We start from the raw sequence: 24,827 nt of genomic DNA, 5'->3' as shown, positions 1-24,827 counted from the left end.
AATTTATTTACTCAGTGTGGTTGGGCTAAGAAAAGATTAACTTACGAAAGGTGGTCAATTATGAAATGAGCTACTTGTATTCTTAACTTTGGTGTAGGAGGGAAGTTTGGCTGGCAGGCAAGAAGTCAATCTTTTTCAAAAAGCTAGTTAAACCTGCATGAAGAATGGAGTGTAGGTCAGTCAAGCGCAACACTGCAAATACTTAATGGATTTTTAAAATGTGACTGCCGATGCAATGCTAATAGCTTAAAAACACCTCCTACTTCTCCTACTCTTAACTAGCTGGTACGTGAGTATCCATGTTTTCTTACTTGTATTTTAATACTGCATGGTAATCATTATAGTGTGTCTGTAGCCTGGGGCTCTAACATAAATCAGGCTTTAGGGTTGGTTCAGAATCTGGCCAAAGACTGATCTAGTCCAGTTTCCTGCTTCCTATAGTGGTGCAATGCAATACACTCCCAAGATGGGAAGTCTGTTGACGCCTCTGCAAAATGACAGAAATGAGGAAAGCTGTCTGAGCCTTATGATTTGCAACAGACTCAAAAGGACCACGCAATACAGTAGTTACACAAGAAACATTCAGTTTCTGGTGTGGAAATCCTGCAACTGGAATGGAACTCAAAGAGCTGGTACCATTTATTATAAGGAGCCTTCCTCCAAAGAAGAGGCAATTAACATTTTACCTGTGGGGTAAGCTCAACTTCCAGTTCGCCACATAAATACTGCCGCTCAAATTCTGCATTTTCTCCAACATAGGAGGACACCATACGCTTGATCTGTTTGCTCTGAAGCAGAAGTCCGAGCCCAAAGTTGTCTACTCTGCAGAGAAAACAGGGTTAAGATTGAGAACCAAGTGATGGAAAATTTAGATTATGCCTACAATATTGTGACCAGAAATAATAATAATAAAAAACAAAGAGTCACACTGAGCCACAATTAACTGCAGTCTGTCAAATAAACTACAAATGGCTGGCTTGTACAGTATAGTCTTCTCATGTTGTAGCAAAAAAAAATATGTTATCTTTTAGAGGAAGGCTACTGAACACAGAATATAAATCTCAGTAGACAAGAATAGGAATGTCTGATTTTTAGAGTTTAGGGAAGGGTTTTTTATACTCTATAAAAATATATTTCAGGCCTCTCCTATCTCAAAACATGGGAAAATATGCCATCACTTTTCAGCAACTATAGTCACGTGTAGCCCTGAGATCTGCAAAAATGGGGTGGGAGGTTCTCAAGTTATTGACTTCAAACTTAAACTATAAAACATGGTCTATGATATGGATTATAATGGGCATGTGTTCTATGGACACATAGGAACAAATTATATTTGCACACCATTCAAAAGAGACCAAAAAAAATTAAGAAGGAAACAAAAAGAGCAGAACACATTTTCCCTGGCAACCAACACTCTGATAAGCAGGGATTAATACTAAACAAAAAATCAAGCAGAAAATAATATCCTAATGAAAGAACTACCAAGGAGAAAAGTAAACCTCGCCCAACACTGGCAGGGCAAGCTACAGTATACAAATAGGGAGCCAACCACACACTCACACTGATGATGTTATCTAGTTGAGTAATGAAACATCTGTAAACAAACAAGCAGGGAGATCACCAAGGACTCTACAAATGAACCCTGAGCTACATATATTCTCTATTGATTGTATAATTTTCCAGAATAACTATTCACATTTTATATACATGTTGGCCTAACCTGTCTCCAATTCATAAAAGCTTGTTTCACCTCAGATTCTGTACATAATTCTGTAATGTTAAAAAGGGATGGGATGAATTTTCAGAAATTTTCTCGATCATGTGTTTTTAGCATAGCTTACAACCTGAAATGTAGAAGAAACAGTGACTAATACACAACTTCTATATTTCAAAAACAGAACTAAATTCAAGCTTTTTTCAAAAAAGAGAAGGGATGAGCAACAATACTCTGGGGTATGATAAATTGTTTTCATGAGCTCCTGATTTGTTTCCAGGTTAAAATCAAAAGCTATAACAATAGTGTTTTGGGACCACAGTATCTGAAAGTGAGAGAGATTTGTTTGGTCTCGTGATTTAGCATCAAGTTAGAATCCAAAAACCTCAGAATTCTACTCCAGCCTTAGGCATGAAAGCTGGCTGGATAACTTTGGACCAGTTGCTCTCTCAGCTCACGATCTCAGGCTTAAGCAACAAGCCAGTTAATCAACCAATGGACCAATACACAGTTGACCTGGAAAAAAAGAAGACCCCGCACTTGTGAGAAAAATGCTAGGAAGAAAAATAAAGTATCTGAAAGTAAGTTTTTTCCCTGAAGACTCATTCAATCCATTCCCCTGAATATTTAAAAGGAAGCTGTCATCTTAGATTTGTTGAAAACATAGCAATGGAAACAGATCACTTTTCTCTATGGAATCTTTCCTTCTTAATAGACGATTATCTTTTTAAAAAATGGCTCATCCTTCTTTCTAGTAAGTATAACAGTTGCTGCTGTTTATGTGTCCATTATTTTTACATTTTTAATCTTATTTACTGAAACTACACTTTCTCCTAAGAACTCTCAATAATTCAACTGGTATGTTGTATAAATAAAGAAGCCAAGTGGTCCCGCTAACCTCCTGCCGCCATTTTGAAGGTTCCTTTGGCCCCAAAGCAGCCATATGGCATTAGCCTACAGATGGTCCTCAACTTAGGATCATAATTGGGACTAAAATTTCCATTGCTTAGCAAGGCAATTATCAAGTGTTTTGTGCCAGACTTTTATCACCTTTTTTTCCCCAGGGTTGTTAAGTGAATCACTGTAATTGTTAAGTAAGTCATGTCATTAAGCGAATCTGCCCTCCCCCATTGACTTTGCTTGTCAGAGGCTAGTTGGGAAGTTAAAAATGATGATCACACATCACAAGGACACTGCAACCATGATAAATACATGCTGGTTGCTAAGTGCTCAAATTTTGATAATGTGACCGTTGGGATGCTGCAACAGTTGTATGTGTGAGACCAATTGTCAGTCGCTTTTTTCAATGCTGTTATAACTTTGAACAGTTGCTAAATGAATAGCTATAAGTCAAGGGCTACCTGTACTTGTACAAGGGAAACACGTGCTTCTTATTACAGGTATGTATTAGCTTTGCCCAGTTAATAAGATAATGTTATCACTTTTGTTATCCTCCTCCTATTAATGCATTTGTTCTAAGTTTGTGTATATCTTGCAAATAATGCCTTGAAAGAGTGATATGGATAAGGAAGTCTGATTTTACCCTGGAATATAGTGAACATACCATTATTTATTACTGACTTGATTAGATAACACTAAAGATGGAATTTTAAGAATTAAAGATTGGAGACCTTCAAGAGGATGCAGTGGGCTGGAAGTGAAGCTTATTTTCTTGCCCCGTTATTTCCATGTAGATTGTTGAAGCCAGCCTTCTGCATCATAATGCCTTCCAGATGTCATGAAGCTGTAATTACAGGTAGTCCTCGGCTTATGACCACAACTGAGCCCAAAATTTCTGTTGCTAAGCAAGACATTTATTAAGTGAGTTTTGCCCCATTTTACGACTTTTCTTGCCACAATTGTTAAGTGATGTTTTTAAGTTAGTAACCTGGTTGTTAAGCAAATCTGGCTTTCCCATTAACTTTGCTTGTCAGAAGGTTGCAAAAGCTGATCACATGACCCTGGGATACTGAAATTGTCATAAATATGAGTCAGTTGCCATGCATTTGGATTTTGATCACATGACCATGGGGATGCTGCAACAGTCATAAGAGTGAGAAATGGTCATAAATCACTTTATGCTGCTGTAAGTTCAAACGGTCATTAAATGAATTGTCGTAAGTCAAGGACTGCCTGTACATCATCAGAAGTAAGGCAGGGCTAAGCATCTACCCACTCTGCATTTGTTTCTTAGTCCCTCTGAATATTATGGTCATCAAAGGAGGAGAGGAAACAAAGGTATTAGCTGGGCTTTTTTTCAGATTCACTATGTACATCCTGTGCCATTCCCATGCCTAGCAAGTGAAATCTAATATGGTCTACCAGCCAATGTTAAACTTCATTGTCACTTCTGTGAAATATGCTGTCCCAGTGCAGAGGTTGACTTCATCTTGGAAAATCTCCCAGGTTTCCACTCCTTACTTGTAGCCCAAACTGCAAACAGGCTCTTTGGAGACTCTGTGTTTTAGGAATATTCCAGAGCAACTTGATCTGGCATACTGAGAAATAATCTTCCAGCTAAAATTAGGAACAGCTAATCCCAAATACAGGACTAACATCAACTCAAACCATTTGAAAATTAAGATAGATGAACTAGTCTGGAGATTCTTTAAACTATTCTATTTTTTTTTCAAAAAAAAATATACATTCACAATTAATGAAATAATCTGGTCACCAAACAGATTGTGAACTTCCGCTGCCAGAATTCTCAGTAATGGCCATGAATCTAGGGAATTCTGAGAACAGAAGTCTAAACATCTACTCCACGGCCAGGATATTTTGTTGAATTTCAACACAATTATGTATTTTACAAGCATTTCTGTTCTGTTATGTTAATTTAAATCAATTAAAAATAATTGCAAACCCCCCCCCCAATTAACACATTATTATCAAATCATCCAAGGGTTTGAAGGCATGCTAGAAAAGGATGCTTTTTATCATCTTAGAGAAAGTGAACAGGATAGGGGATATAAGAGACATTATTTCTCTTCAAGAAAATGGGGAAAACTCATATTTTTGAAGATAGATGATGCCATTAATTTGTTTGAAATCTAGACAGGAATCTTCTGGGCCAATGCTAACTATTCTGCTTGGACTTTCTTGATGGAAAAAATCAGAATAAAGTATAGTAAATGATTCGTTTCCTGCAGTACATAATCTTGGCAGCTTTGAAAGTACCTGCTTTCAAATTCACTAGAATTAGTTCTAGCATTTTCCCTTCAATTATTGAGCACATTCTTGATTTTATAAATATGCAACAATTCTCTTCTGTACTTGCTGGTCCTCTTATTAATACAGAAAGCAAGCAAATGTTTTTATAGACATGGTGTAGACAACACAGCAAAACCCAGACAGGAATGTTTAAGCTTGTGCCAGCACATCAACTGATGGAGAATTAAAAATAGTTCACACTGAAACTTGCCCAATACTACCCACATATGCCCATAGTGGCTTGTATGCCAAGATAAAGTTACAATATAAAAATGTACTGGACTCCCAACCAGAAGAACATTCACGCTCTACATTCATAATTTGCATATTATGAACTGTGTTTTCAAAAATGAAACTGCAGAAACAGTGTTCATGCCTGCTATCTGAAAGATGGGGCAGTTTCTTAAATCTCCTTGGTCTTATATAAAGACAAATATTTCCATCACTCATATGATTAATGATACTAATTTCAACATGAACACATATATGAATCAAGATTACATCTACAGAGAAAAAAAATTGTATTTGCTTCTTTGAATCTCTAAGAATCAATCTAGCACATACTGCATATCTAGTCAAAATTCCAGAGTCAGATGTAAATATGATTATGACGGCTGGATCTCAAAAAGGCTAAATGAAGAGAAATGATAACCTTGAATTGTGATGCTGGACAAAATTATCGATAATACCTTGAATTGTAAGGTATTGTAATTTATCCTAGATAAATTAAAATTAGATTGCTCATAGGAAGCCCTAATAATGACCTTGAAGTTTACATATTTTGAATGTGTACTAGAAAGTCAAGACTCCTTGGAGAAGACCCTGTTGCTTGGGGGGAGGGGGAGAATCAAAAGCAATTAGCAAAGTGGCTAAAAGGAGACAAGGTGATTAGTTACTACCACTGAGCTAGCAAGAGCAGGCCAGAAATCAAAGAAGCAATTGATGACAGACAAGATTGGCACAAAGATTTTGATCAAATCAGAAATATTTTGGAGAACCAAGACAAATTAGCACAAAAATGAATGGACCAAGTAAAGAAAAGAAATCTTACTTCTTGTGAAGATTTCCACAACTTCTCCTCCTTTCTCATATATGTGGACAGTGGCAGAATATGCAATAATCTTTCCTGGTTGTAGTACCGACTTACAACCACAATGCAGCCAGGAAATTTGATGATAAGACATTGTAGTTATAAGTGGAGATACCATATGATCACTCTAGATTTCACAACCATTTTTATGATGGTCATAAAGCGGGTCACCATGGTTGTTAAACAAATCATGTGGCCGTTAGATAAACCACATGATCGATATGTGAATCCAGCATATCCAGTGGACATTTTTGCTGGAAAATGGCAAAAAAAAGTTGCAAATTTCAGTCATATGACCACAGGATGCCAAGCACACAAAATGCAATCATGGAGGGGTTGCAGCAATAGTAACCTCAAGGAAAGGTCGTACGTAGGATTTTTGGAGTCAGATGTCACTTCAAAAGTCATTAAGCGACTGGTCATAAGTCAAAGACTGCATGTTGCAATTTTCTGTCTACCAACTCAAGATGCAATTCATCAAGATGACCTGCACTCTTACTAAATCCACAACAAAGGCAGTCTACGACTTCCATAGGAAACTGTTCGTCATAGGATTAGCATAAACGCTGTTTTTCACAGATGCGCTTATGGTTTTTAAATCCCTTCCTGTTTTATTAACATTTAAAAAAAATTCTGGGATTCTTCCAGTTACCTCCTGAATTAAGATCATTCTATAAGTCATTCCACCTTGCTCATCTTCATAATCCACCTGGAGGCTATTGCAATAGGACACACAAAGGCCCTCCATGTTGGATGGGTCAATGAGGATAGTGCTTACTTTGAGTAAATTCCTTTCCTTGCCACTGTTACACATTTTGGATTCATTTTTCTTTGCACGATTGATAGTTATACTATGAGCAGAATGTATTTTTCCCGCCAACATATGTTGCTAAAGAAAATAAAACTACAGGGTGATATTCAGTTGGTCTCCTCTGTCAACAGGAGGCATATATCAGCAGTTGGTTTCAATTCTAGGCTCTCCAAATCTTTCAGAAACATAGGGGAGTTTTTGGAGCAGACTTTGAGGAGGAGGAGGAATTTCAGTAGAAAGAGGGGAGACCACTAAATCTCCCTTTACTATCCTCATTCGTTTATTTATTTGTCAAATTCCAGGTTGCCCACCTGCAACTCTAGGAAGCTTTATGAGTCATAAAATCGTTAAAATAATAGCCCAGAAAATGAACAGCAGGCATTTGGAAGAAGATTCCATGGGGAAGAGTCAGAATTTTAAAGCTTATTTAAGTGTAGACAAGATGGGAAATCATACAAATCTCTAGGGAAATACTGTTTCAGATAGTAAGCACCACAACAAAGAGGGTCTATCAAATACAACTACTTAATTAATGGGACCTAAAGCAAGCCAAATCTGTTGGATTATATGGGATGGACAGGCTTTCACTACAGATGGAAGATCATCCTTCAGATGACTAGGATTCTGCTATGTAAGTAATAGAAAGTGGGACCTTGAATTGCACCCAGAAGCTTACTAGTAACTATTATAGCCCATGGAATAGAGATGTCAAGTTTGCCTATAAGGCCACTGCACTCTGGACCAGCTGTAGCCATGGTAACCAAAACACAAGAGAAAGGACCTTCTGGTCCAGAAATGAGTCCAACTGGCAGATAGCAGCCAGTTGCTCCTTGGGTAGGAGCTGAGATTCTGTGAGGATCTCCAGATTGCATATTAAATCCAAATGGTGCAATGCAACCCCATTAAAGACCAGACATAGAAAGCCCCAGATCTAGGTGGTCCAAGAATCCATAACCACTCAGTCATGCTAGGGTTGAGCTTCAGCCTATTCCTTCCATTTAGACTTCAAAGCCCAGGACAAGATCTTGAGAGCATTGCTTGGCATACTGATGACACCTAACTCCAAACAGATGGATAATCTCTTCTAACAGTCCTATTTAGATAGTAAACAAGAAGGCTGAGAGGGTATGAAGCCTGGTAACACCTCACAAATTAAGTATCTTGGACTTGACTTTTTCTCACATCAATACCAACCAGAATCAGTAACGGAGAAAGGGAAAAAACCCCACCATAACACTGTATCTCCTATCCCCTTTTCTCCACAGCTGGAGAGCCAGGATGGTTGTAACACCCCTGTCCCAGCTCCAACATTTGCTATCTCAGTCGGCATTGTGAGAAGAGTGAAGCTGTTGTGGCTCCGTCTTGTGAGCCCCTCTTATCGGAGGAAGAAGGCTCCGAACATGAAGGAGAGGAGATGGCCAGGCCTCCCTCTCCAGGACCCTCCTCTTTGGCAATGCCTCAGGTGTCTCCCGACGGAGAAGAGATGGACCAGGAGCCAGGTGGTTCTGAGATTGGCCAGGAGCCAGGTGGTTCTGAGATTGGCCAGGAGCCAGGTGTGTCGGATAATGAGGAAGAGAAGTTGTGGCTGGATCCACGCCAGTGTAGGAGCGACAAGCGTGCACAGCAGAAAAGGAGACATGCCAGAGATTAAGCTGAGTCACTGGACCACACCCCACAGGCTATAAAAGGGTGGTGGTGGCCATTTGGACCTCTGTGATGGACAAAAGCTGAATCTCTGGCGAAGTAGTTTGCTGTGGCTTTAAACTGTGTGTATTGTTTTTTGTTTCTGTGTGCTTGGAGTAAAAGGTCTTGGCAGGCAGCTACGGAGCTGCTGCCAAGTTTCTTATCTGTGAAGTGGTGTCTGGAGAAGTCTTTAACCCTTGGCTGGCTGTTTGGGTGTGTGGGTCGGATGGGGACAGAACAGAAGCCTTGTGCATCCTTGCGAAGGGCCGACCGCTGCTCGACCAGGGAATGCCTCATTAGCAGCGGGAGAAAGAAGATGGTGGTCAGCTGGCAGCAGCCGAGGAGCAGGATGCAGTGGAGTATAGGAGGGCCAAAAGGGCAGAGATTGAGGGGGGAGATATAGGCAGATAAGGAGAGTTGAAGTGCACTGCAGTCATAAATGCAAGCAAGCTGCCAAGTGCCAGGGCATTGAAAACCAGCCATAATTACCGCTTGTTCAGTACTGTTGTAATTTTGAACAGTCACTGAATAAATGGTGATTAAGTGAGGAGTACCTGATTAAGGCCCTCATCACCTCCCCATTCCAGAGAGAAACCCTCAGAGAAACGGACCAACATATCTCAGGAAAAACTCATGCTCATTTTGAAATCCATCCAGTTTCCAGGGTAGGCACATCTCTTTGATGGGAGAGGGATCACCAGGAAACAAAAAGCAATTGGCAGGAAACAAAAAGCAATCGGAGAATGACCTGGACATGACAAAAGACCAAATATCCTCCACCCTCAAGTCGGGTTGCAACAACCTCAAGATAAAATTAGATTTAATGTGCGACCTCTGATAACTCACAGCTCTTGATTATCTGGGTCAAGTTCATGGTTATCATGAACTCCTGAACCACTCCCAATTCAATGCCATCTGGGGGCAGGTTAAAATCCGCACAGATTATCAGCCTTGGGGACTCCATTGCCAACACAGCAATGGAATCAAGCAGCTCAGACAAGCATATTGCTGCACAACAGGGAAGCTGATAAAGCAGCAACAAATCCAAATGCTTCCCACAGACTAATTTCAACTACAAAATCTCACATCTATTTTTCTGTAACACAAAGCCTCTGAAAGCTGTCAAAGCTTCCTGAGTGACAGCTGCCAACTCCTCTGTCCCAGATCACAGCTGTTGCCAGAGTAGAATACATAGGGACTCTAGGCTGCCTGCTCTTTTAAAATTCCGCCCCAGGTTCTGCCACTCCTTCTCCTACACACTTAAGATCTGAGATTAGCTAACAGTCACAACAAAAAAGAGAAAGCCCTTTACAAATGATTACCAATAACAATTTAGGGAATTTATTACCATAAATTTAAGAATTTCAACACTGAAAAGGCAGAAGTACAAAATACAGTGCCAAATTTCTCAATTCTACAGCAGTGTCTAAATCTTTCTCAACTCTCAACAAAGAGGATTAGTGGAAAAATTTAGTCTTTCATAAACATCTTGGTAAAATTTCACATAGTTCTGGTGCACAGTATCATGTTTCCAAAAATAGTATTCAAACTAGGAAATGAAAAATTACTAAAAGTGTTTGAATGATTGAAAAAGTGGACTTATCTAATCATTTAGTTGCACTGTCAACAGCAGTACTGAAAACTAAGGGAGATTTTTTTTTAATGTTTAACCTCAATATTACATTCAAAAGTTTAAAAATAACCAGCCTAAATCAGGTTTTCTATTCTATAGAACAATTACCGGTATTCACATCTTTACAAATATTTCGCCTGAAATGCGTACCTATACCAATAAAAACACAGGAACATTTACTTAAAGAAAAATGTAGGATTGTATATATTGTATAATGAAACAGTTATTAATTTAGGGTTTTTTTCCATTTAAAGTATTTTAAATGTTTTAATTTCAGACGATCCCAAAAAAGATTGGACAGCCATTTATCTAGTATGATACAAGGACTTTCGCAGTGATCCACAATTAAGAATGCACTGGATTATTTCCAAGGCAATGCTCCCCTAGTTAAACAAATGAACAAAAAAGACACCTGTGCTTTAATTATTTGGACATGACACAAAAAGCTTTGGTTACTCCTCCAAGGATTAACAAGTGGTTAATACAGGAAGTACCTTAAAAACTAACTCCTATTGTGAGAGTCTTCCTAGCATCATTTGAACATCCCTGACCCAGGATCAGTATTTTCAATTTATGGGTATACATTATAAATTTGTATAAATAAATAAAAACTGATTCATAATTTAGCAGTTGGTTTTACCTGTTACATTTACCTCATACATTAAATAGATGCCAGGCTAAGTGGGTTGGATAAATAGTGTAGTAGAAATTTATAAATTTGTGCCTGTTTCGCATGGGGGGAGGAGTTATTACCTTTGAAATATATTTATCAGTATTCAATTTGGGACAATTTATATATATGTTTCTTTTGTCCTGTTTATGCACTTTTTTGGTTTATGCACTTTGTTTAGCTTTGTTTTGTTTTTGTATTTGTTTTCTTTCTCTTTTTGGGCGGAGTTTGTATTTTAATGTTTTAAATAAAATTAAAATTGAATTAAAAAAGAAATAAAGCCTGATTCATAAAACCAGCCTTTTGCAATGTTAAACCATTTTTATCATGGCTTGTTGAATAAGCCACAACAGCCAGGTTTACACATTTCACTATGAAAGCAAATTCATCCTTCCCATTTAAAATACAGTTTTAAGTTTCAATTTAAAATTAAATTATTTTATATTAGAAAGCTACAATGTTATACTGTTGCTTGTTGTTTATAGAGATAAAAATTATTATAGAAAATTGTGCATTTATTTACTTCCATGCTTAAGCTCAATAAAATCATTATACATAGGGATGAATGCTGTATTCATTCATTTTATCATTTTATAGAATCACTGTATTGCTGAATTGCAGTTTGAGAACCTCTGCTTTACATATGAATACTTGAAGAGCCAAGTGCAATAATAAGATGATTTTATTTTTCAAAAATCAACATTTTGGGGGGCAATGTACAAACTTCAGTTTTAAACTCCTGTTTTAAAAAAACCTGAAATATTTTGGTATTTGTGCAGAGTCTGAAAGACAGCAAACTTTCATTTCATGCTCTGGCATTCTGTCATCCACTACCTTATTATTTCAACCCCATGTCTTTTATGGGTGACCAACCGAAGTTTATAGCAGATATTTAAATGAATGAATAACTTACATTCTGCAATAGCAATGACAGCAGCCCTGTTTATGACATGATTATGTACCACTGCTATGCAATCATGCCATTAACAGGTGCAGCAAAATAAGTAGAGAGGAAAATATAGCCAAAGTTCAGACTTAATTGAACTTGCAAAAAAACAACACAAAAAAGTAACCTCATCAGTTAAAGTTGCAAAATAGATTCTTTACAAAGCAAAGATAAGGGATTTCTTTCCCCATGCAGCATTACTAGGGATGTTTAAAATAATCCTAAGAACTGGCAATGGGAAAAAAGACCTACCCTGCATTGTTACTGACAGCGGTTATTCCTTTTACACCAGTCTTCAACAAAGCTCCTATGAGGTTCTCCGGAATTCCACAGAGCCCAAAACCTATGTGACACAAATTGTTTAGCAGTGAATAACTTTATTTTGAAACTATAGTTTGCCCATGCTGATCCACTGACCCAATTCTATTTCCCAATTCAGGAGAAGGCATCCTATAACCCCTGGATTTTGGAGCAGTCAAAACTTTTAGTCAATAATCAGAATAAGACACCCCATACCATAGTTTGTCATGCACAAAAGACTGGCAGAAACTCACTGATAATCAAAACCCTAGCATCTCAATGAGCTGTGAGCTGTGAAATGAAATGGGGAAAAAGAAGAAGACTTGAACCATAAATGAAAACAGAAAATATTTTCTTGGTAATATATAGAAATATTATGTACTGAAAAGTCTTGAAAGATGTTTAATACCTTGGATCTCAGTCTATTTCTACACAGATAGGACTGAAATATACATTACGTGACTGACAAAAGCTCCTATTATGAGAAATTTGGTAATTTTTGTAACCAATTTTTTTACAGGAAAAGAGGTTACCAAATTATTATAATAGATTTATTAACATTATAGGTAATCTTCATTTAGTGACCATAATTGGGACTGGCAACTTAGTCATTAAGTGAAAAATCATGTGGTCACACATCTGCTTATGATATTACTTCAGATTTCCTTTTCTTTACAAACCTGCAAAGGTTGTACATTCAGTCATGGGTCACAAAGACACCTTTTCATGACCATCATAACTGAATGGTCGCTAAGCCAAGAACTATTTGTATTCAGAATGCTCGCTGCTAACACCAATATGCTTTTCTTATATATTGAACTTTATACTGTTTTAATCTTTCTTGTAACACCTCAGCTTTCACACTAAAACAATATACTAAATTATTATCTTCCTATTTTCCAGGCTGAAGCAATCTTCTTGTTCATAAATTTGTAGAAGAAATCAAAACCATTTACAAGCAGAATGAACAATGTTTGGCAACCTTATCTGAGGCAACAATCATATGTAACTTTTGAATGTGATACCAGAAGTCACTGCCCAATAATAAGTAGGATCAGGATAAAGTTAGAAGTTAGAGCCAGAACAAAACATAAACCATGATTTTATTTCAATCAATATTTTAATGAGATAAATCAAAATTATTATTCTTCCACCTATCATATTCAAAAGACACAACTGAGTGGTGACTTCTAAAGTGACCAGTTTCTGGGATATGGCACCCATTATTTAAAATGTTTATACTCTCTGCTCTTAAGGATTTTCAGGGGGTATGAAAGCATATCTGCATTTTGGCCCATGCTGTATTTGAAACATTAAGTATTTTTTCCACCTTTATTTTACCCCAAATTATAAACAGAATAAGTATATTCAGTCTCCTTAAGCCACGCGGCTTCTACATACTTGAGCAGATCTGCAAACATAGAACACAAGGTAAAGTCTTGCTCAAGCTCTGTTGTTGCATCTGTAAGTTGGAGTTGGGGTTTTCTGTAACAGTAAGGAAGACATTTGCTATTGCTTTTTTCTGACATGTATTTTTGATTCCTTGATTTCCACTAAATCACAGGGCTGCAGACTAAGCTAAATCTATCTGAGAAAAAGACAGTGGCACAATAATCGTTTCCCAATAAAGTACTAACCAGTTCTTACTCTTAGTTTTTTTTTAATCAGCCAAAGTACTATACATACTGTACATCTAAGATGTACATAATCTAGATCAGAGGCTCCTAGCCTTTTGGGCACCAGGGACCCAGTTCCATGGACAAAGGTTTTTCCACGGACCAGAGGGGGCATGGTTTTGTGTGCTGCCTGCATCCTATGGATGGGGCTTTGGTTGTTTGCACGGACTGGTTGTTGGCTAGTTGAGGACCGGTGCTGATCCATGGACCGGGGGTTGGGGACCCTTAATCTAGATGTATGTCTTATAGAGGTATGCATGAAACATTGACAATTACAGATTTAAATACAGGCAAATCCATCAGTAAGCGAGGTGGTCACTAAGTATGAAATCACATGATTGGGACTGTGCTTTCCGATTGGAATGAGACTTTTGTACTGACTTTCACACTTTCAATTCTGTTCATCTAACTTCTCTGCCCTTTGGAATGCTCAAGTGCCTGCTTACTAACTTTTACACATCGAAAGCAATGAGATTGCAACATATCTCATAGCTGGGAGCCACAAGTGTGCTACATGAATAGCTCACTCTCTTGAAATATCTTGTTCTTCCTCTGCAACCATACCCTACCTGGGATGGTGTGGGGGCAAGGATCAGGTAAAGGAGAGACTGCTTGCAGAAATTGCTTGCTTTTTTTCCTCCCCACTTGCAGAGCAAAAAGATTAGAAACAAAGAGGTCTATACAAAGCAAGATTGTTTCATTATTTTGTATTTATTTATAAAATTTATTGACCACCCATCTTACCATAGGGTAACTCTGGGCAGCTTACAATCATAAAAGATAAACACAAATATATACTCACATAGGTATGCTACACAAACAGCTTACTCTCTTGAAATCACTTCCTCTTCAATCTCTCCACTTTGGGAAAGGGAGGGGGAAGGGATTCAGGCAAAGAAGAAATTGCCCAGAGAAAATTCTTGCTTTTTTTGTATCCCTGGCAGAGCCAAAAGATTGGAGAAGAAGAGATTTCAAGAAAATACTGTAAACTTTTTGCATAGCGTATCCACATTTCCCAGCATGATTGCATTGCTTTCAAGCAAACAGCTTACTCTCTTGAAATCTCTTTCTCTCCAATCTCTCAGCTCTGCAAAGGAAAAAAAGAAAAGAAAAACCACGGCTGAGGCATAGGACACCACATATTGGCTATAATGGAGATCACGTGACTGATGTAACTTTGAACAGTCACTAAAAGATCAGTAAATAAGAATTACCTATAATTTGAAGTGTTCTGTAACTGGAACAAAAAGAAATTGTTTAGCCTAACTATTTCTATCTGGCTTTTGTAATCAGCGTTTGCGTCAGGGACAAATTTCATGCAAGCGTGGGAAACATGTACATGGATGAGATGTACTGGAGGAGGGAATAAGGGAGTGTACAGGAATGATTGATGTTTTCCTTATGATGTAATGGCTCTGTTGTCTGATTTTCATTGGCTAACAAAGTTTATAAAGCAATGCTACTAACTTTCTAACTTCTGAACACAACGCTGCCAGTGTTCAGATTGTGTTCCCACCCAGGACTTACTTTGATCAAAAATAAAGTGCTGTTTCCTCAAGAAGCCTCTGTTTGCGTTGCCTGATTAGACTTTTAAAGGTATCTCAAATTTAAGTAAGGGCCTGGGACCTTACAGTTTATATGGAAAAAACAGTGGAATTTCACTACTTACCACCAACAAGGAGAGTGGACCCATTGGGTATATCTTTTACTGCTTCTATTGGATCAGTATAAAATTGGGTATTGTGACAGGAACTGGTTGAAAAATAGCAACCACAAGTCTAAAAGGGAAGAAAGAAAAAAAAGGTGGGAGATAAGAATGTCATGGATCCAACATTATACAGTTTATCCAAATAACAGATTTCTTGATTGTGTATACAGTACTGTATAACATATACAGATGTACATAAAGCAATTTCCACTGATCTAGAATTGCAAAGTATCCACAAAATGCTACTGGAGCTTTACAACACACTAAAACTACACATACACACACACACAAATATACACACACAAATACATACACACAAACACACACACACACACACACGTATACATAGATACGCACACTAAACATAGAATGCAGTACTCTTTTTATTGTACTAATGAATTTTAACAACCAAAAATAAAAACTACATATATGGGAAATAACAAAAAAGATCCACATAATTTAGTCTTCATTTATTATTAAATATAATAATAAAAACTACATATATGGGAAATAACAAAAAAGATCCAAATAATTTACAGTCTTTACTTATTATTAAATATAAATCAAATAGAAAATAAAATGAAATAGTTGAAGACCAAAAAGGGATCTTAAAGAACATAACTATATCATATGAGACAAAGAGCCTTACATTTCTTATGCCAATAAAAAACCTATATGGAACCACACTTAATTGGGATATATATGAAAGTTTACAGAACCCAGTGAAGTCTCAGAAATTTAAGGGACCTCAGTTACAAACAAAATCTCAGTTTCTATACATCTTGTGGGTTTACTCATGACGAGCTGTAACAGCAGCTCCTGAGTAACAAAACATCCAAACAATATAACTTGTGTGTGTGTGTGTGTGTGTGTGTGTGTATGTGTGTATATATATGAGAGAGAGAAAGACAGACAGACCAAGAGACATATTATATGTGTGTTTCAATTGAAAAAGAAAAATCATGCCAAATATATGAAATTATCATGCCAAATATATTAGATTATCAGAAAGCAAATGTCAAACACTGGAAATTGGATGGCCATCTATCCTATTTTATTAAGCAGTCAGGTACAAGGTCTCCCATCCAATTTAAAATTAAAAAATTGCAACTTGAGAAGTTGTTGATCAGCAATAAGCATCTGAGCATTTGATAGCCAAGCAAGTCATGTTCTCACATTGCATTACACCAGAATTGATTTCTTTAATTCTGTCTTAGCATGTACAATGCTAAGAGCACAGCCCTAGTGATTTGTAAACCATGATTTACGACTTACAACATATGAATCATAACTTAGCATCATACATATCTATACACGTAAATCTGTGTACATATATCTTTGCATAAAACTCCATTCTTTTGTCTGGTGGTGCATGTTTACTTTTTATAACATTGCTGGGCAGAAGTGGATAATTCTTAGCCCTCCTCTGATAAAGGAAAGACCCCAAACATGTATAATTAAAAAAATGATTCAGACATTGTACATTGCTGAGGAAAAAATTCCTTAAAATCAACAACTTCATTATAATCAACAACTGAGAACCTGTGTGTGGGACTAGGATCAGGAAAATCCAAATTTTAATGTTCTGGGTGACTTCAGGCCAGTCACTCTCTTTCAGTCCAAACGATATTTTCCTTCTTGTGAGGAAAAACAAGAGGGAAGTACTACATAGACCACTCCAAATAAAAGGAGGGACATAAATCTATTCAATCAAATAATAACCTATAGCACCCAATAAAAAAGAGCCCACTCAGACGTGAGTAGTATGTGCTACTCTCGGCACAAATTCCTGAGGGCAGCTTTCCACAATATGGAAGACTCCCTATGTTGGGATCTTAGGAGAGCCAGGAATTCTTGTTAAGATGCATCTGGAAGGCTCTACAGCAGGGGTGGGGAACGATGGCTCCTTTACGACCTGTGTAGTTCGACTCCCAGAATTCCTGAGCCAGCCATGCTCTAGAACAGGCTTTTCAACCGGTGGTACATGGCAGGTGGTACGTGGCCCTGCCCAGCCAAGTGTAGTGGGGGAGGGAATGAGCCAGCGCAGTGCAGGACTTACTGTGAGAGAGTCCTCCAGAGCTGCAGAGTGGCTGGAGCAAGGCAAAGGCCCCAGGCTCACTTCCGGCTCACCCGGATGAGAAAGGAGGAGGAGGGGGCGGAGACAGGAGAGGCTATAAAAGGAGGCAGTTTGGGCAGGAGAGGGAGAGAGAGAAAAAGAGGCAGCCTTAGGAGGAGATGGAGTCAGCTCTAACAGCACTGAAGGAAAAGGAGGAGGATGGGGGAGAGGAGAGGTGATCAAGCAGGCCGGCCACCAGCCGATCTACAACTTCTGTGGCAGCCATCCGTGCTGGCAGCAACAAACAGACAAGAAACGCAGTGGGGGAGGAGTCGCCCTCCACAAGGAATGAAGAAAGGCAGCAATAAAGAAAGGCAGCATCGGCTGGAGGTGAGACAGGGAGGGAGGGAGGGAGATGAAGAGTGGAAGGATTCTTATGTGCTTTTGTGACTCTGAAGTTCTGGCATTTGTGCTTTGTATTCTTAAGGAGTGTTTGGCAATTTCTGTTTGGCTGATGGCTGATGTCTCCTGTTAGTTTCTATTGTTCTGCTACTGTTAGCTGTAAGTTTTGCTGCAAGGGATTTTGAAGTATTTTTCTCCTGAATGGATTTTGCCTGTACCCTGTAGCATTCCTTTACTGATGAATGGAACCATTTGGGGAGGCTGCCTTAGCCGGCAGCCAGTATTTACTACATTTTTTTTTCTTCCTTAAGTGCCGGCTGCCGGCTCCTTAACTTTCCTTTCTAGCCAGTAGCTAATTCTTAAAGGGGAATGTGCCTTTTTAAGCTAGTTCACTCAGCAGCTTGTCTTTTCTGTCTCTGGAGGCGTTTCCTTGTTTGATAAATACATGGAAGAGAGAAAATATGGGGGGGATTCAAATTCTTCCTTCAGAAGAAGAAAGAGGGAGGCAGGGAAGGAGGGAGGGAAGCCCCACCTTAGCACTTAGCCCTGCCATTGACGTTGCTTGTCAAAAGGTTGCAAAAGGGGATCACATGACCCTGGGACACTGTGACCATCATAAATATGAATCAGTTGCCAAGCATCCAAATATAAATCACATGACCTTGGGTATGCTGCAATGGTCATAAGTGTGGAAAATGGTCATAAGTCATTTCAATGCAATTGCAACTTTGAACAGTTGGGGAGGTCATCAAATTTTTGACATCTTGCTAGGTGGTACTCGAATATTGCCATATCCTAAAAGTGGTACAATTGGTAAAAAGGTTGAAAAGCCCTGCTCTAGAACAGTGTTTTTCAAACTTGGCAACTTTAAGATGGGTGGACTTCAACTCCCAGAGTTCCCCAGCCACAATGGGAGTTGAGGTCCACCCATCCTAAACTTGCCAAATTTGCAAAACACTGTTATAGAGGGAGACATTTAGTCTAGGACAAAAGTAGCAAACATGGAGTTGTTTGTTAAAAGGATATTAAGAGCTTGGTTGTACATTAATTCTGTATAAAACCATCCTGAACCTGCTTGAATTGGCTTTCATATGGAAATCATCACATTAGAAGCACAATAGCCACATTCCTAGAAGGGTGCTTCCTTGGGAAAGGTTGCAATAAGGAGTTATGGTTTAATATAGCATTGCTTTCAGTACTTTTACCCTATCTAGTGTCCTTTCAACAGTTCTCATCATTCCTGCCAACATAACTAATACTTCCTCCTCATTGCCCATCCTCATTATGCCTGTTCCTTACTGGTATCACATACTTGGAATCATCTTCTCATCTTTCTTGAACAGCAAGTTATTTAACATTAAATAACACCAAGTTACCTGGTACCTCAAAACAGAAAAGTTAATTAAGAAAATTACTGATATTTCATAGGAATTGCTTGAAATGCTTTTCTCCTGAACATAAAAATCTGCTGAAATGTTGCTGAAATCTAGTGGGTAATGGCTAGCTCTTAAAAGCACCTGAACGAATATTTAAGGCAAGTAGTAACAAATCTGGGATTACTGCATAACTAACTACTCTTTAATTATTCAGAAAAAAGAAGGGTACTGCACAGCTAGAAAAACAGAAGTATTACAAATAATACTCTTGACTTAACCAAACAAATGGTCAAAAATGAGGATTTTCTTACAAGCTCAAAAAACATAACTGCAGGCTTCCGGTTTTGCGCAGCTAGCGCATCAGCCAAGGGATCGAGACGATCCGATCCCTACGGCTGATTTCTCTGTTTGGGGACCCTAAATGGACCCAAAGCCACCCCGGAGAGGTGGCAAGAAAGGAGAGAAACCCTGCCGATCCTGGGAAGACAGTGGTTGATCCGGACGTCTGGGGAAAGCCCTCCAAAAACCGACAGAAGGCTAGCGTCATTCATGAATCTAGCCCAAGCTACATGCAGCCGAAGCCAAAAAACACTAAACTAAGCATGATTGTAAACAGTGTGACTGAACTGGGTAAGAATATTGATTTCCTCTCTTCTACCTGACTGATTTCCTGAGAAAAAAAGAAAAAACCCAGAAGTAAAAATCCTCTGAAAATGAGGGGGGTGTCTTTGTTCCACCCTCCTCTAAACAGAAGTGGCAAATTAAGTTTACGGGGGGGGGGGAATTGAAAGGTGGACTGGTGCTGACAACCAGTGGTGGATGAAAATACTTCCCTAAATATACAGCCCAGAAAGAGAAGCTTGTTGTCGTGACCTTCAGGGTGTTGATTAAACAAAGAGCAGTTGGACTATCTACAAAGTGAGAACTACAAAACTTAGAAAAAATTGACCTTCCTGGATTATAAATATTTTTTAAATTGCGACTTTAAAGCGATTGGCAGATAAAGGACTTTTGGTCATTATGGAGCATCAGAGATCTGCAGAAAGAACATACCAAGAAAAAATAAATACTTACCAGGAGGAAATGTCTGTTCTATTACAACAAATGCAAATGATATTAACTTCAAACCATGAGGAAATTAAAAATGAATTTGAAAATTTAAATGAATGCGTTCTCAATTTAACATCATAACAATCAAATGATCAGAAAACAAAAAATGAGAGAGATCATGTAAAGCAGACAACTGAACATAAGCTAGTGGAGACTCAAGTGGAGAAGGACTTACAAGAATCATTGAACATTGAAAAGTTAAGTCTGAGATCACAAAGTAAATCTGAGGATAAGGAAAAAGATTTGACAAAATGGATTGCTGAGCCGTTGGGAGTACCACAAGAAATGGGGAGACAAGGAATGATGAGAGAAATCTTCAGTGGATATGAAGGGGCAAAATCTTTTTATAAAGACATGATGTTTGATTTGTCTACTATATCCACAGCAACATTTACAAGATTATGGAAAGACTCTTTGATGCAATGGAATATATTGATTGGGAGAGATGCTTGGCAAAAGAAGAGGGCTAAAGTGAGAATTGAGGAATTAGATGATGGGGTGTATCAGAGGGAATATTTAAAATTAAACACTTGTTTGAATATGGCTGAAGAAATTGAAAGATTTTAGTTTAAGAGGGATGAACTCTCTAAGTAAGACGGTATCTTTTTTCTTTTGTTTTTCAATATGAGAACTATAAAAATGTGTGGGATGATTAACATAAAGGAAATGTTTTAGATATTATTTAAAAAAAATCTAATGGATAACTAAAAATGGGAAAAAATTTGAATAGAGTTAAAAGATTAGATGATTAGATTTATTAAATGGAACATTTAAAGATTAAACATAGGTTTAATTATGGGTAAAAAGAACAGAAGGAATTTGGAAATAAGTGTATACTAATTCAAGAGGGATACGTATTTTAAGTAGTATATTATTTTCTTATTTTCTTTTCCTTTTTTTCTTTTTTTTATTTCTTTTGTTTCTCTTTTTTTTCTCTCTCATGACTTTTCTTTTTCTATGTCTTTCTTTTGTGTCTTTTTCTTACTTACGGTATTTTTTGAGATATGAAAATAGATTTAAATACTTTAAGGTAATTAATTCTGGGAAAATTTTAACCAGTAGAAATGTTTTGAACATTGTAAGGAAAATAAATTTAAATAAGAATTGCAAACAGGATTTGTGACGAGGCAACCAAGATGACCAGATAGAAAAGAAGCATGATATTGATGAATTATTGGTAGAAATTTTAGAAATTTTTTTATAATTAATTGTTACTATCAAATTAATAAGAATTGTATTAATTTAGGTTGCAAAGAGAATATTATTGGAAGAAGAGAAAATCAAGCAAAGTTATAACGTGGATTTTTGAATATAGAAATTAACCGTTAGTGATTACTTTGTAAATATAAACCCAGACAACACACAGTTTACCAAATATCAAGATGTTTATATTAAAAAAATCAATAAAATATATATTTTTTAAAAACATAACTGCAACATATTTGTCTATGCATGGCCCTATTCTTAAGAAAAACAACTTCATATATAAACAAAAATTATTATCTCAAGCAATTCCTAGACATAACAAGAACAAGGGTGAACCTATTTACAAGACTTGCAACTGACAAACCAAAACAACTAATTTAATCTAATGCTCCAGTTCAACAGGTCCTAACTGTGAATAAGTTTCTTCCAATAACATAAATACCAAGTAGCACTTTTCATTCCAAAGAAAATAAATGAATTTTAATTCCAAATTAGGATTAAACTGTGTAACCTGTTTTAGAATCATACAGTATTTTCACAATCATTCTTGCCAGAAATTATCAACTAAGGCACAAGTTGTCAAAAGTCAGGCACTGAAGAAATGAATCTTCCTATGAAATTATTAGTATTTTGGAATCAGAAAGAATGATATATACAACCTCCAAGCAATACCAATAAAATTGTCACTAAAAGGAGGCATGAAAAATGTGAATTTTCATGAATGAATGCAGTGTTTTACTATCGCTGGCACTGTTTTCTATTACATTATTATTGGTATTTTGGACTATGTACTTTTAATCTTATTTATGTAAACAAGGCATGTCAGCTACACAGTTTCAATTGGAGCAGCAAATAAATTCACTTTTAAAGAATAGACACAAAGCAGTGCTTCATTATCAGTAGTTCACATTTAAACCAGTTTACAAACATTTGATTTGCTTCATGGTCTGATCAAATAAGTAAAATCTCACAGCATTCAGCATTAGGATATTCAGTAGATGAAACAGTAAGAAACATGAAGAAGTGGTTCACTTTATTAATACATTATTAACAAATAGAACAGAAGCACTGATCATATCTTGTTGTGAGTTACATAGGATTATTTTGTGTAAAAGAAACAGCCATATAAGTTCTATAAATAAATAAATAAAGTGCTTAATAAAGTATGCCTGGCAGCATGACGCAGGCCATAAAGCTCTTGAAACCAAAAGAAGCAGCTCACAGTTTGTTCTCCCTGGCATGGAAAATCACATGGCACGTGCTACGTTTCACTAATATTGGAATTTTAAAAAAGCCAAGCAACTGGTTCGTCACCTTTTTACTGACAAGGGCACAGTTTTCAATTAATTAGATTGTGCCAACTAATTCAAAGAGCCTTTTATGATTAACCCATCACTACATTATCTATCCATCTATATACTATTAAAACTCTTGTTCCCATAACCTTTAACTGGGCAAAACAGTGCATCATTGGGTAACACTTTTTCAACCAAGGTACCTCAAATGGGCTAACTTACAGAATGTGTTCAAAATCCTGGACCCATGTCTCCTGTGGAATTGAAATTTTGGCAAATTTTATAAAACATTTTAAGACGGTGGTTCTCAACCTATGGTCCTCAGACCCCTGGGGGGGGGTCGCAATGTTGTCATAGGGAACCCACAATGGCTAGAAGAAATGTTATGATTTCAGTCTTGAGTTAAGTCTTGGGGGTCCTTGACCATAGTCCATGGCCACAAATGATATTTAAAGAGAGTCCATGTTGAAGAAAAGGTTGAGAACCACTGTTTTAAAGGATAAACATTATCATGAAGCAGTTTGACATAATACAAAATGTCATAAAACATTTCCTGTGCTTATGTTTGACTGTGCTGTTCAGATCAATATGGCCTATTTTCAAGCAGATGAACGTATCTCCAACTTTTCAAGTGAAGGCAGTAAGTTGTGCCACTGCTGATGGGATTGAGGAATCTGACTGAGGAAATCTCTGAAACAATGACCCAAAGGCTCACAGGTTGCAATAGCAATTAATTCTGCAATTTAGAAGTCCAAATTTCTTTGAGTGAAAAATTGAGGAATGTACATTATAAACATTAGCCAAATCATATTTAGAACATTATTTAATGTTGATAACAATGGTTTATGAAGCCACAATTCACTTGGTTTGCATAGTGGGCTGTGGCATTAATTACAGTTAACAAATCAGAATGAACAGGTTCCTACAATGCACTAAATCCTGCAAAAACCAAATTATGGTTTATATGAAATATATAGGGTGGCGGGCAAACAAATGAAGAGGAAATGCATTTGTATATTGCAGAGAAGCAGCATGCACACAATCATCATATAACTCCCCATGTTCAGTAAGAATAAAATCCCCTGGACACACTTGGCAGAATAGAGATACATCCAAAAATGAACATGAGGAGACAAATGATAAAACATGCAATTCATGGGTGCGGGGCACATGGGGTAGCTCCACACCCCCACCCCAGGCGCGCGGCTTGCCCCAAAACTAGGGCTTATTTTGGGGGTAGGGCTTATATTAGGCCCACCGCCAAAAATCAAGCTAGGGCTTATTTTCAGGATAGGTCTTACTTTTGGGAAAACCCGATAGGAAGTTATGGGTTTAGTCTCAAGGACCCTCAGATAGGACTGTGAAAGATTTCATTATAAACCATGTCCAGGGGAAATACTGAAGGCCATAAGCAAGTAACAATCACTAAAATCTCCCACACAGTTTAATCCAAGACCGAGTGGCTGTGGCTACCGGCGCCTCGGCATAGTCAGCTGATTCCATCGCTGACTATAGGGGGCGAAACTCTGGCTCCCTCGGATAGGGTACGCAATCTGGGTGTCCTCCTGGATCCACGGCTGACACTGGATGACCAGTTGGCGGCCGTGACCAGGGGGGCGTTCTATCAGGTACGCCTGGTTCACCAGTTGCGACCTTTTCTGGACCGGGACGCCCTGCGCACAGTCACTCATGCCCTTGTCACCTCCCGCCTGGACTACTGCAATGCTCTCTACATGGGGCTTCCCTTGAGGAGCACCCGGAGACTCCAGCTAGTCCAAAATGCGGCCGCGCGGGCGGTGTTGGGAGGGACTCGTCGCTCCCATGTAACACCGCTGCTGCGCGAGCTGCATTGGCTGCCGGTGGCCTTCCGGGTGCGCTTCAAGGTGCTGACCATCATCTTTAAAGCGCTCCATGGCATCGGACCTGGATATCTTCGAGACC

At 38.0% G+C, this 24,827-nt stretch overlaps 1 protein-coding gene across 1 annotated transcript in view; it reads right to left on the bottom strand.

Moving 5' to 3' along the window:
- OXCT1 (3-oxoacid CoA-transferase 1) overlaps positions 1 to 24,827 on the bottom strand; it is a 61,738-nt gene that overhangs the window by 35,521 nt on the left and 1,390 nt on the right. The window contains exons 2-4 of the mRNA XM_015825260.1: positions 15,403 to 15,511; positions 12,010 to 12,100; positions 687 to 822 (exon numbers count right to left, since the gene is read on the bottom strand). Coding sequence (XP_015680746.1) covers positions 687 to 822; positions 12,010 to 12,100; positions 15,403 to 15,511 — 336 coding nt within the window. The remainder of the gene's footprint in view (positions 1 to 686; positions 823 to 12,009; positions 12,101 to 15,402; positions 15,512 to 24,827) is intronic.

This window comes from Protobothrops mucrosquamatus, unplaced genomic scaffold, assembly GCF_001527695.2.
Source record: "Protobothrops mucrosquamatus isolate PMUCROS unplaced genomic scaffold, P.Mucros_1.0 scaffold2574, whole genome shotgun sequence".
Taxonomy (NCBI): Eukaryota; Metazoa; Chordata; class Lepidosauria; order Squamata; family Viperidae; genus Protobothrops; species Protobothrops mucrosquamatus.
This window is presented reverse-complemented; position numbering and strand designations above follow the sequence as displayed.